This window comes from Heteronotia binoei, chromosome 16 (genome assembly GCF_032191835.1).
Source record: "Heteronotia binoei isolate CCM8104 ecotype False Entrance Well chromosome 16, APGP_CSIRO_Hbin_v1, whole genome shotgun sequence".
In the NCBI taxonomy this organism is placed as follows: Eukaryota; Metazoa; Chordata; class Lepidosauria; order Squamata; family Gekkonidae; genus Heteronotia; species Heteronotia binoei.
The window spans coordinates 36,125,126-36,139,148 of record NC_083238.1 but is presented as its reverse complement, the minus strand read 5'-3'; the positions used below and the strand labels follow the sequence as shown (position 1 = coordinate 36,139,148).

At 40.3% G+C, this 14,023-nt stretch overlaps 1 protein-coding gene across 1 annotated transcript in view; it reads left to right on the top strand.

Moving 5' to 3' along the window:
- Window positions 1-14,023, top strand: part of PDE11A (phosphodiesterase 11A) — a 284,908-nt gene that overhangs the window by 122,439 nt on the left and 148,446 nt on the right. Inside the window, exon 3 of the mRNA XM_060257021.1 lies at window positions 11,213-11,302. Coding sequence (XP_060113004.1) covers window positions 11,213-11,302 — 90 coding nt within the window. The remainder of the gene's footprint in view (window positions 1-11,212; window positions 11,303-14,023) is intronic.

The following is a 14,023-nucleotide window of genomic DNA, read 5'->3' as shown; positions in this document are numbered from 1 at the left end:
GTGCTCTTCTGACATATGAGCTTGCAAATAGGTAGGATAGGTTAGTGCAGGGGTGGCCAAAGTTGCTTAACATAAGAGCCACATAGACTAAACGTCAGATGTTTGAGGGCTGCGAGAGAGGGAGGGAGGGAGGGAAGGAAATAGATGGGGAGGGAGAGGTGGAAAGAAAGCAACTTTAACTTAATATACATTCTTCAAGCTGCCACCTGGCTTGGCTTGGAGAAGCGATTTAAAGAGACAAATGCTTTCTCCAAGCCAGACAATGAGGTGGTGGAGGCTTCAAGAGCCACACAATATGTGTGAAAGAGCCACATATGGCTCCTGAGCCACAGTTTGGCCACCCCTGGGTTAGTGCAATCCTCTAACCTCCTTGAGTGCTGTTTGCTTTATTTATGGTCATTTAAGCAGCAAAATATAAATTAATATTGTCTTTCCTTTGAGGGGAAGGGAGCCATCAGTAAAGGAGAAGGGGAGCCAGCCGCTGCTATTAATATAGAAGCAATGGGCTTGGATGGATTTTGAGGCCATGGCATACAATTTCATACCGTTTGAACCAGCGACCGTGGGTGGGTTCGGAATCAAAGTGGTGGGTCTCCCCTGAGAAATATGTTTGTGAAGGACAAGCTTCTGTTACGCTCTGATTTGATCAGAGGCCTAGATTGTAAGCATTGCCAGACACACACTGCACAGATGCCAGAACATAATGTGATTTGGTTGAGTGTTCACACCTTAACCATATTGCAATTGATTTTTAGTCTGCGGACTCATAAGCTCAGGAGAACATATTGCACCTATTTTTAGTGATATAGGAAATGTTTGTCAAGGGAGGCGGCATCACTAGACTGATTATTTGAATATGTGAGCTTGTATGGGTGACAGCATTCTGTAATTTGATTACAGCGAGAATGTATTTTAAAAGTAATAATGCTCTCCTATGTTATATAGGGAAACTCTTTCCTGCTCTTTGGCAGGGCAGTTTTGTAAACCTGGCAACAGAAGTGCTTGAAGAGAGAAGAAAGTTTTGCTTTCCCCTCTATTTCCAGTCGCTTAGAATTGGCAGGCATTTCTTATTTGAAAGGATGTCCCTTTCTGTAAAGGGCGATTCCTTATTTGAAACGTCATCACGCAACTGAGAACCTAACTAGTCATTACGTTTTGCATGAGTTCTCCATGGGGACTTGCAGCTGTACTGTAGCTGCTTGTTCTGGTGTGACTAAATGCACAGCAGGACTGCTGCTTGGGGAACTGAGGAATTCCTGCCTTCCCTTGGGCGGGGTTTTTTGGGGGGGGCGGGTAGCTGAAATAACCCTGACGGGGGTCACCGGAGGAGGGGAGTGTTATTATTTTCTTCCTGGTCTCTGTGCAGTCCCACACATGGGTACTGCTGGAGACTCAATATATGATGATGATGATATTGGATTTATATTCCGCCCTATACTCTGAATCTCAGAGTCCCAGAGCGGCTCACAATCTCCTTTGTCTTCCTCACAACAGACACCCTGTGAGGTAGGTGGGGCTGAGAGAGCTCTGACAGAAGCTGCCTTTTTAAGGACAATCTCTGCCAGAGCTATGACTGACCCAAGGCCATTCCAGCAGCTGCAAGTGGAGGAGTGGGGAATCAAACCCGGTTCTCCCAGATAGGAGTCCACGCACTTAACCACTACACCAAACTGGCTCCAGACATTCAGTACATATGCTGGCCCCATTGAAGTTACAGTGGCCCCCAAGACCTGCTGTAAGTTTACTCATGAGTTGCCATCATGATCTAGCAGCTACAATATAGCGGCAAGTGCCAGTAGCAAAACTTCTGCAGTTTGTTTATGTGAGTAGCCACGTTGGTTTGAGTCCAGTGGCACCTTTAAGAGCAACAACATTCTATTCAAGGTAGGAGCTTTCATGTGCACACACACTTCCTCAGATACAACGAAATGGAATTTTCTAGTCCATATGTATGGTCAGAGGGTTAGCAGTAAATTAGCATACAACATAATGAAGCTGTTTATCAGATTTAGGAATAACAAGCTTAGTTTATATGGTTACCATTTGTTTGGGTTCAGTTCTGGAGGGAGGAAACATAAGGTGGGATTGCATGAGGAATTTGCTCTGGTGGTTTCTTGGCTTTGAAAAACCCACTCCAGTGAGAGACGCATCTGGGCAATCACACTGTGCCCATGATAGGTGTGGACCGTGCACATGCTTAGAGGAGCATTCACACGCTGCTGCTGCATGTACAGGGCACATGCATGGCATGCCCTGGCCATTCAGACATCCAAGAAATGCACCATGCATGCACTTCAGTGGTTTGCTACTGGGAAGCACCCAGTAGCTATTTGTTCTGGTCCCAGCCTGTCCTAAAGTGAGGTTAGGAAGTGTGTGGGGGTAGATGTGTGTGTGTGAATGTGCACATCAGATTGGGGGGTGGCTATGGTGGATCAAATCCACTGTGTGATCCCACCCATAGTGAAGGAAGTAAATATGTCTAAACTGGAGATAGATGTATCTTTAGTTGTGGAATCCTGAGAGCAATTAATTGAGACCCTGACATTACGTTCCATTTGTCTCCTCAAGCTTGAAGATGACCTTACAGCATCATCTTCTTTGAAGCAGCGGATTGACTATGTTTGTAACATATATTTAGGCTTTGAATGCAGCAGATTTAGACAGTTACCTAAAACAAAACAAACAAACAAACAGAATCTCTCAACATGTGTTTCCGCCTTGTCTTATTTACAAAACAAACAGTGTGATATACCAATTTGGAGGCATGGATCTGTACTCAGTTTGGATCTGTACTCAAATCCCTGTAGTAATCTTCCCAGAACACGTTACTATCTTCAAATATTTATCTTTATCAACCGCAGTACAGTTTAATTTGTGAAGAGCCCTATTCAGTCATTACAAGGTTGATGTTCCAACTATGTATAATGGGACGTTGGTCATAAAGGCGCTACTGGACTCCAACTTTGTTCTATTGCTTCAGACCAACATGGCTACCCAGCTGGATGTGATCCTTCCAATTCTCATGGTTGCCATTTTGTGTGAATAGGAAAGGGTAAAGGTTTTCCAGCGTTACACCTGTACCCTCAAAATAAAGATTTCTGGTTTTGTGTCTGAGTGCTGAAAATATGCATGTTTTATCAATGTGTGACCACCCATATTGAGAGGATCACTGTGGACCAGTGTGGTATAGTGGTTTAGATGAGTGGCAGACTCTGATCCAGAGAACGGGGTTTGATTCCCCACTCTTCCCCATGAAGCCTGCTGGGTGACCTTGGACCAATTGCAGTTCTCTCAGAACTCTCTGAGCCCCACCTACCTCACAAGCAATGTTTCCTCTAAGCTGCAGAGTCTTGTGAGCAAAAATTCTACTTTGTGAGCTACTGGCATTAAAGTTGTGAGCTACTGCATAAATTATTGTGCTCTAGGGTCATCCTTCCTGAGCTAAGACAAAAATGTGTGAGCTGGAGGCTAAAAATCTGTGCGCTAGCTCATGCTAACTCAGCTTAGAGGGAGCACTGCTCACAAAGGTGCCTGCTGTAGGGAGAGGAAGGGAAGGAGATTGTAAGCAACTATGAGAATCTTGAAGGCAGAGAAAGCCAGGTATAAAAACCTACTATTCTCCTTATGCTCTGCTGGATCACCAAAACTGTAAGGACTGAACAGTGAACTTATGTGAACGGTGATATGAAGATCTTGAATTTTAAAGAAGAGTACCCATGCTTTTACATGACTGTTGTGTCTTGTGTACAGACATAGAAATGGTGAACATGGCATACAGGGCTTTTTTTGTAGCAGGAATTCCTTGGCATATTAGGCTACACCCCCCCTGATGTAGCCAATCCTCCAAGAGTTTACAGTAGGTCCTGTAAGAACAGTCCTGTAAGCTCTTGGAGGATTGGCTACATCAGGGGGGTGTAGCCTAATATGCAAAGGAATTCCTGATACAAAAAAGCCCTGGTGGCATAAAAATGCTGACTCCTTCATTTCTTGATGTCCGGCAATGGAATGTCAACCATCGTCTGCAGTGACTCTAAAGTGACTTCGGTCACTTAAGGCTGTCGGAATCCAAGCACTCTAGAAGGACTGATTTTAATTGCAAGAAAATAGCAGCCGGGGGAGTTGAGAACATCTAAAAGGTAGACTCATCATTCTTATCTTCACTCTGAGAGACTTTGAATATAGTTTAAACACTGAGTGGATTAATAACAGACGAAGGCAAAGCATAATTGAATGGGAAAAAAAAAAACTTTTACCTTGTTAAGCTGAGCTCTGTGGCTTTGGATGTGAACAACAGCAAAAAAAAAAAAAACCCTTCAAGATAAGAGTGAAAGTTGGCAATGGGAGGCTGGTGACGCAGAAGAAAGAAAAGAGAGTTGCCGTGTATATATGCCCATAAACTGCAGAACCTAGAATGAACTGAGCTGAGTGGGGGCATAGCAGGAAAAGAATTCAGCTTGTGAAAACTGAACGCCGTAAAAACAATTGCCTTCAAAGATATTTTGGAGAAAAGACATATTGTTGTGAATTTTTGTGGTTGCGGTTTCTTCATGCAGCTCAAAAAACTGCGAGACTAGACACGAGATCAGTCTAAGCTGTGACAGGAAGTGAAACTAAAAGGGGCTGGACAATAAATCAGAGCCTATAAGGACAACAAGAGCTGTGACATCCGACCTTTGAATTAGGAAGGAATTGAATCCAAGACTCAGATCAAGAAAGACAAAGAGAGACCTCTCTAGGCTGGAACTGTACCATAGAGAAATAACGATTGCCATTTTAAAAGGGAGAAAAACTGTCAAAATTGTTAAAATTCAATATCTTTGCTCAGGAAGAAGGGAGAAAAACGAAACTAGTCTCATCTGAAAGAACTGGCTCTAAGCTATTGGATTGGATGCTAAATTTTATGTGGGGATTTTTTTAAGGTTTGGTGATTTTTTATATGTCAGTAGAAAGAACAACACGTGCAAGAGCCCAATCATTTGACAAGATGCAGTCTCAATTTGACGCTCTGGAGGCAAAAATGTTAAAAGCTATGGACAAATTGCATTTGGCAATAAAAAAAGATATTAAAAAAGAAGTTGGAGACCTTAAGAAGGAGATAGAGAATTTTAAGGAAGAGACTCAAAATAAAGTGAAAGAGGTAGAGATGAAAGTGGATACACAGGCCTCTGCCTTGCTAAAAATTCAAGAAAAGGTCATAATACACGACTGTAAGTTGCTGGAGTCACAAGTGCGTCTAAGAGGGGTACCTGAAAAAGAAGATACAGACTTAAAAGGCTATATGGTGGATATCATCACTGAGTACATAGAAGAAGACCCTGACAGATTTAAGAGTATGTTGGAGGGTGCCTACAGAGTCAACTCAGTTTATGCGAAAAATAAAGGTCTGCCAAGAGACATCGTCATAAGATTAAGATCAAAAGAAGTGGCAGAGAAAATTTTGAGGAAAGGGTACCAAAAAGCCTGGGCAATAGAAGGGAGCAGAGTTAAAATAATGAAAGAGCTACCAAGAGAAGTGATCAGCGATAGGAAAAAGTACAAGAAGCTAACCGATCAGTTGCGTGCAGAGGGCACAAGATATAGATGGATAATACCAGAGGGTCTTGGATTTGAACAAAATGGCAAAAGGATTACAATAAGAAGCGAACAAGAGATGCATAGCTTTTTTGAAGAAAATAAAGAACCAACATCATAATGGAGTACAAATTACTATCTTGGAATATAAATGGACTAAATTCACCACAGAAAAGAAGGAGAACATTTCATTGGATTAAAAAGCAAAAATGTAATATAATTTGTTTACAGGAAGTTCATATACAACGCAAGGACAGTAAATTTTTGTGGAATAGAAATTTGGGGTTGGAATTTTTTTCACTAGCAGAGCAAAAGAAAAGAGGGGTGGTTTTTTACATTAAAGAACAACTTGACCCAAAATTAATCTTTAAAGACAAAGAAGGAAGATACATTGCTGTTGAGGTGACGATAGAGGCGAAAAAAACGTTACTACTAGGACTCTATGCACCCAATGGAGCGAAAGACAAATTCTTTAAAGACATAAATAGACAAATGGACGAAGAGACTTATGACCAGGTATTGATGATGGGCGATTTTAATGGGACAATACAAAACAACCTTGACAGATCAAGTCCAAAGAAGAATGATAAAGAAGGGAAGCTGCCCAATTCTTTCTTTGAGTTGATTAAACAGGAAAATCTAGAAGACATTTGGAGAAAGTTCAACCCTGAGGTAAGAGACTATACATTTTTCTCAGCAAGGCATAATTCTTTTTCCAGAATTGACATGTTGTGGGGTTCCCAAGGCTTGGGCCTCATAACAAAAAAAATTGAGATTCTTCCAAAGGTTTGGGCGGACCATAATCCAATATGCTGGTCAACAAAATTGCAAAGAAAATCAAGAAGATGGAGAATTAATGAGGATTTACTACAAAATAAAGACACTGTATCATTCTTAGAAAAGGAGACTGCAGCATTCTTCCAAATAAATGAAACGGATGATATGGAATATCCAACAGTATGGGACACTTATAAAGCAGTAATGAGGGGTATATTAATTACATTGAATAATAAAGACAAAAGAGCAAGAGAAGAAAGGCTGTCAGCACTGCAAAATGAAATAGATAAAAAAGAAAAGGACTTAAAAAAAAGACCAGGGAAGAAAAAATTAATAAAAGAAATTACGATATTACAATCCCAAGTTAAACATTTGCTGAATAAAGAACTAGAATGGAATTTAAAAAATTTGAAACAGAAATCGTTTGAAAGTGCAAACAAACCTGGTAAATACCTGGCCTGGCAATTAAAAAAAAGGAAAGAAAATAAGACTATAAATAAAATCATGGCAAATGGGAAAACAGTAGTGGATCAAGAAGGAATTAAAAGAGAATTCTTTAAATACTATGCAAATTTATTCAAGGGTGTGAATGTAAGTAAAGAAAAAGTGGAAGAGTATCTACGAAACATTCAGGTGGCACCTTTGACGGAACATATGAAAAAGATATTAAATGACCCAATAGAGAAAATTGAAATAGAAGCAGCAATAAAAGCAATGCAAGAGGGTAAAGCTCCAGGGCCAGATGGATTCACGTCAAAATTTTACAAATCTCTCAAGGATGAATTAACACCCAAACTGTTGAAGTTGTTAAACACGATAAGAGAAGAAGGGAAAATCCCAAAGACCTGGAGGGAAGCTGTAGTCTCTCTGATTCCTAAGGAAGATAAAGATAGCACAAACGTAAAAAATTATAGACCAATCTCATTGTTGAATAATGACTATAAGATCTATACAAGAATTTTAGCAGAGCGACTGAAACAATACCTGACCAACTTTATAAACAAAGACCAAGCGGGATTTCTTCCTAAAAGACAAATAAGGGACAATGTAAGAGCTGTTATTAATGTTGTGGAATACTATGAAAAGCACCCGGAAAAAGAAGTGGCCTTATTTTTTGTTGACGCAGAGAAAGCCTTCGACAACTTAAATTGGGACTTTATGTTTGCGGTAATGGAAAAAATTAATTTAGGGGAACAATTTATAAAAATGACAAGAGCAATATATACAGATCAGCATGCAAAATTGTGTATAAATGCAGACCTTACCAAAGAATTGAAAGTGAGTAAAGGAACAAGGCAAGGATGCCCGCTATCACCATTGTTGTTTATAATGACTCTTGAAATTTTGTTACAACAAATTCAAAAAGATGAAAAAATAGAAGGTCTAAAAATTAGAAGATTCTCTTATAAATATAAAGCTTTTGCAGATGATATAGTGTTCATAATGGAGAATCCGGTTCAAGTGTCACCACTGCTGTTAGCTAAGATAAAAGAGTACGGAGAACTAGCAGGATTATACATAAATAAGGAGAAATCGAAATTCCTCTGTAAAAACATGCAACCAAATAAAACAAACGAACTACAAAAGGTGACAGGTTGTGAAGTCACAACCAAAGTTAGGTACCTTGGAATAGAGATAACAATGAAGAACATTGATTTATACAAAAACAATTATGAAAAACTGTGGTGTAAGATGGACAAAGATTTGATGAAATGGAATAAACTCAACTTGTCCTTACTGGGCAGGATAGCTGCAATCAAAATGAATATTTTGCCAAGGATAATGTATTTGTTTCAAACCATCCCGATTGTAAAAGAAGCAAAACAATTCAACAAATGGCAAAGGAAAATCTCTGATTTCATTTGGGCCGGAAAGAAACCAAGGATAAAGATGAAGATCTTAACGGATGCCAAAGAGAGAGGAGGTTTTCAACTTCCCGATCTAAGACTATACCACGATGCAGTTTGTTTGACATGGATAAAAGATTGGATAATGCTGTTAGATAAAAAACCTTTGTGGTTAGAAGCTCACGGAAATAGATTCGGCTGGCATGCATACATGTACTATGGGAAGAATAAAATGGATGGTTTTTTCTCTCACCACTATGTCAGAAATACATTACTAAATACTTGGATAAAATACAAGAAATACGGGGACGAGAGAAAACCATTATGGATAGTGCCAGCAGAAGTAATAAAAATAACAGCTGATTCTGAAGAAAAAAGAGAAATGTCATATAACCAACTGCTTAAGATTCAAGGAGACAAAATTGAATTAAAAACCTCAGAAGAGCTAAATAACAATTATGATTGGTTTCAAATGCAACAAATTAAAAGTTTGATGGAAAATGACATAAAATCAGAGGGGATTAGACGAGAACAAACAGAACTGGAAAGAGTCCTGTTAGGTGACAATGAAAAATTGATATCAAAAGTATATAAGTTATTATTGAAATGGTCTACAGAAGAAGAAGTAGTAAAGTCTCAAATGGTCAAATGGGCAATTAATGTGAATAGAGAAATACAAATGGAAACATGGGAGCACCTCTGGAAGAACTCAATGAAGATATCAACTTGTCAAAGCATTAAGGAGAACTGTTTTAAAATGATGTATAGGTGGTATATGACTCCGAAAAAATTGGCTAAGATAAGTAAGAAAATGTCGGATAGATGTTGGAAATGTAAAAAACATGAAGGTTCTTTCTTCCATATGTGGTGGACATGTGAAAGAGCGAAAGAATTCTGGAAGATGATACAACAAGAAATCACCAAAATTTTGGGCTATGATTTTAAGAAAATTGCAGAGACGTTTTTACTTGGATTACAATTAGAAAAATACCCAAAAGAAGACAGGACTTTAATTTGGTACCTGTTATCAGCTGCTAGGACTTTGTACGCGCAGCTTTGGAAGCAAGAAAAAATACCAGAGAAATGGGAATGGACCATGAAAGTTTTATCGTGGTGTGAAATGGACAAATTAACCAGAACACTAAGAGACTATGATTTAGAGATATTCAAAAGGGAGTGGAGAAAATTTAAAGGATATATGGAGAAAACTTGGAAAGTAAAGAAATATTGGACATTTTTTTAGTTGTAAGAATATATATACGGAACTTTGAGCAATCAGAAGTGCCTTTAGTATGGATTTGAACTTATAACCTCGGGGAAGTCAACATTGGAGGGAGGGGGGATGGAAATGGCATACAGGGCTTTTTTTGTAGCAGGAATTCCTTGGCATATTAGGCTACACCCCCCCTGATGTAGCCAATCCTCCAAGAGTTTACAGTAGGTCCTGTAAGAACAGTCCTGTAAGCTCTTGGAGGATTGGCTACATCAGGGGGGTGTAGCCTAATATGCAAAGGAATTCCTGATACAAAAAAGCCCTGGTGGCATAAAAATGCTTTGGACTTTTAAAGTTTTTTTTAAAATCCTTTAACCAAAGTTCTTTCTCCTGATAAACTATTGAAGAATGTGTAACACAATATGACTAGTATTGTGTGTCACTTTTAGAACTGAAGGATGAGAATGCTGGTTGTTGAGTGATGGCTTTCAGGAAACCATGCAGCATATGGTCAGATGACTCGACAGGATAATCTCATTAATTTGAATTCTAAGTAGCCACACACCTTGCAGCTGTCAAACCAGAACAATGACTTCTGTGTACCTTTTTACTTTTTTTTTTTTGGAAAAGCAGTCCTATGATCTGAAGATTACATTTGTCTATATATTTTTCCTGAACTCTATCAATCAACATATGAGACTGAAAACTTGGGTGTCTGGCAGGTTACAAAACAAAACAAAGTTGGGTGGTCCAAGAGTCTACATTCTTCCAGATTTTCTCAAGAGACAAGGAAAGGACATAGAAGAAAAAGAAATCAAAGCGCATCTCCTTTCTAATGCTGACTGTAGGAAGTAGTTTCCTTATTTTTCGCTCTCTGCACACCTCCCCCCTCCCCCCGCCCAGCTCCCCCTCTATGATTTTTCAGCTGTCTTTGGCCCTTCCTATTTGCTTCTGTGATAGCACAGTCTTCCGGACTGAAAACCCTGATAGAGATTCTTCCTGATAATAAAAAGTCTCTTGCCACCTGAAAAGATAAACAAATTGATTGTGATATGAACTTTCTAAAATGGAAGCTTAATTTGTTCGATGTCTGTTTGCTTCAATGTTGTTATGGGAAAACAGATATTTGTTGTGTCAGATTCTCAGTTTCTTCAGTTTTGTTCGTGTTCTCAAAGGAGCCATGGCAAGCATTATTCAGAAATCATTTATTTCTTCATGTGTGGAACCTATAGAATGCTGGTGATTTTAATGGCATGTATCCAGTCAGGGCTTTTTATTTTTTTGTAGAACCCCTTCCCCCAGCAAAAACTCATTTCCATATTAAGCCACACGCCCTGAAATCACCATTATTTCACACAGGGCTGTTCTGCATAAAAAGCCCAGCAGGAACTTATTTGCATATTAGGCCACAAACCCTTCCACCAAGCCAGCCGGAACTGCATTCCTGTGCGTTCCTGCTCAAAAAAAGCCCTGTATCAGGTGATCCACTAATCTCACAAAACAGGACTTTCCCACTTCCCCCTCCCACTGCAGTGCACTGAGCCCCCCTAACATTTTGTTCCCAGCAGTCCATGGAACCTCTGCAACACCATAAGGGGCAAAGTGAGGGTGTGCTGTAGGAGGGCAGAACTGGTGGAAATCTCCACTCCTTCTGAAGAACATGTAGATTTTTTTTTACTGTAGAGGAACATTCTGTCTGAAGTGATACAGCCAAGGTACAGATTTACCACCTTAGTGAGAACTAGACCAGCTAGGCTTTTTGAAAAAAGCTAAATTAACAACCTGCCATTTCTTTTTGCACTAGGTAATGGAAATGTATCTTCCATTCTGCGGCATCGCCATCTCTAATGCTCAGCTGTTTGCTGCTTCCAGGAAGGAGTACGATAGAAGCAGAGTGAGTAAAAAGACAGGAACTTGGACAACTCCCAGTGACTTCTTTGTTTTTCTTTCCTTCATGTATCAACTGTTCATAATCACGCAGAACACAATTGCAGATGAATCACCCATTATTTCCCAACAAATCATTGATGCCTTGGTCAGTGAACATTCCACAGAAAAGATACACTTGATTTGGAAAGCTTTGTGGATCAGTTTATGTGTTTTGCTGTCAACTCCATATTTTGCTTTGTTAGCCAGAGTAAAGAACAACTGGATGATATATGCGACACGAGTTCCTTTAGGGATTCCCAAACCTGATTCCTGTCACACATAATGTCAGGGAACCAATGTTCCTAAATACTGTGGGGCCAGATTAGGCTCCAAAGTGTAGCATCAGGGGAAGAGGAGCTTTGGCCTTCCTTTTGGGGGCATTTTCCTGAACTGAAATGGCAGGAAAGGGGCTGTTTGCCACTGCTGTCAGATACATGGAGCCCCACTGTGAGGCAAACTCCCCCCCCCCCCCCGCAGCTCTTTCAGCTTGGAAAAACTGATGTGGGAGGGAAGATTGAGGCCTCTTTTTGTGCCGTACCATGCTCACCAGCCAAATCTGGTCCTGCAGTGCTTGGGAACTTTCCCTGATGTTTTAGGTTCTGCCATGGACCAGGTGGCTGGCAGGGGAAACCCCAATCTTTAACAGGGATGTCACCACATGACATCTCTGCCCCCTCCCCCTGAAATGTCCCCCAAATCCCCCTACCGGGGCAACGAAAGGACCTGGCAATCCTAATGTGCATACATGATAAGGTGATACAAGGGCTCAAGAGTCATGTGGCTCTTTTGGTTGATCATAAATGCCGATGTGACTCTGTGGAGGGAGCATCATTGACTTAGAAATCAGGTGTACTCTCTCAGCAGATAAATGACAGAGAGGCTTATTAATTTAAGGACCTAAGAGTACAGAAGATGATGACAGTGCCAGCCCTCAATCATGGACCTTTATGCTGACAATACCCTCATGCAAACAATATTTAGAAAGAGCCACTTTTCACTAAGCGATGCTGACATAACTCCATGGCATCACTATTCCCCACCATATACGTGGAAAACAGAACATGGAAGGTGCAAATGCAACACAGCATCCAGTTGTATGAAGGGTGGTGGCACACCACGAACTGAAAAGTTTGGCAAGGAACCTGCAGGTGTGGGTTTGAACTCCCTTCTACAAAGTCCGGCTGTCAGTCAGTTAGCTTTTATTGGCATATAATAATACAATAAGAATTAGTATAAAGGGGAAAGAGTATAAAAAGGGAACCCTATTGTAAAACACAAGGAATTACAAAATACATCATTTTGCAAAATAACATTATTCACTTCAGTAATTTTTCCTGGTACAACTTTATGGCTGATTTGTAAAAAACATATCTACCTTCACTGTGGTTTCAGGTGAAGAGTCATTCAAAAAGTGATGCACTTTATTGGCTAAGATAGGCTTTAGAAATTTGAGGTTTATCCTTATATAAGTAACAATACAAAAAGATGTATGGAATTGTCGCAGTGCCTCCAGAGTTGCAGTGACAATATCTAGGCAAATACAGAACCTTATTATATCTACCATGTAAAATCGCTGATGGCATTACACTGAATCTAGTGGGAGACCTTTCTACAAAGCATTAACGCTGTTGACAGGAAAACGCATAAAGTAGGAAACATTAGCTGTCCAAGTACATCACCCATCACACTCCTGATCACTACAGAAGGCTCACACCCCAAAGAAAATGTACAATCTCTCCCAAATTTGCTGAGGTACCACACTGAGAGAGCAATGCTGCTGCAAGGAGACAGAACCTTTTCAAGGCAAGAACACCAAATGCAGTAGCTCAGGCCCTGGGAAGATACTGCTACACATTCATAGAGGGTATTCCCATCATCTCTTCAGTAGGCCACTGAGAAAAAGCACTTACGTGGGAAGTAGCTATTTGAATTCCACCAGGGGAAAGATGAGGCTGGCCCTAGACTGTCTAGAACCCTAGGCAAGGCTAACTTCTGGTGCCCCCCCTCCCAGGTACGGATAATGTCACTGAGTCACATGGAGGTGCCCGATTCTGCGCCCCGAGAAGGCTGGCACCCTAGGCAGTTGCCTAGTTTGCCTAGTGGCAGGGCTGGCTCTGGTTGAGAATAAAGTAGTATTGATGCCTTAACCAGCATTGACACAGAAGATGGAGAAAGGATGAAATGAATGTATCAATTGTATCAGTGAGACAGAAGGCAGAGGAATGGAGGAAGGATGAACACACATTTTATGAACTCTGGTTTTCCTCAAGCGACACAGTCACCTGAGACCTCAAAAATGCCTTGTTCAGCACTTAGAATCCTCTTTGGGTTCTGATGATGAAACCAGTCATACATACACAACTGGAGAGAAAAGCTTGTACTGAAAGATGTAGCACAGGAATAGCACAGATTTAGCATATCTGACATTCCAGGTTTTTGTTTGTTTGTTTGAATGTTTGTTCAACTTCTGTTCTTTCCCACAGTTATGGAGTTCAGAGCAGATTACAAAGTAAACATAAACTATGTAACAGATTAAAACTCAGAAAACTCAACATGTACATCAGAATCAAGCACTGAATATACTTATCTTCAGAAAAGTTTGGCGGGAGTTTAATGCATAGGCATGTCTGAGATTTTGTGATATCAGACCCAGAGATGATGATGTCCTCCTGGCCTCCACAAGGAG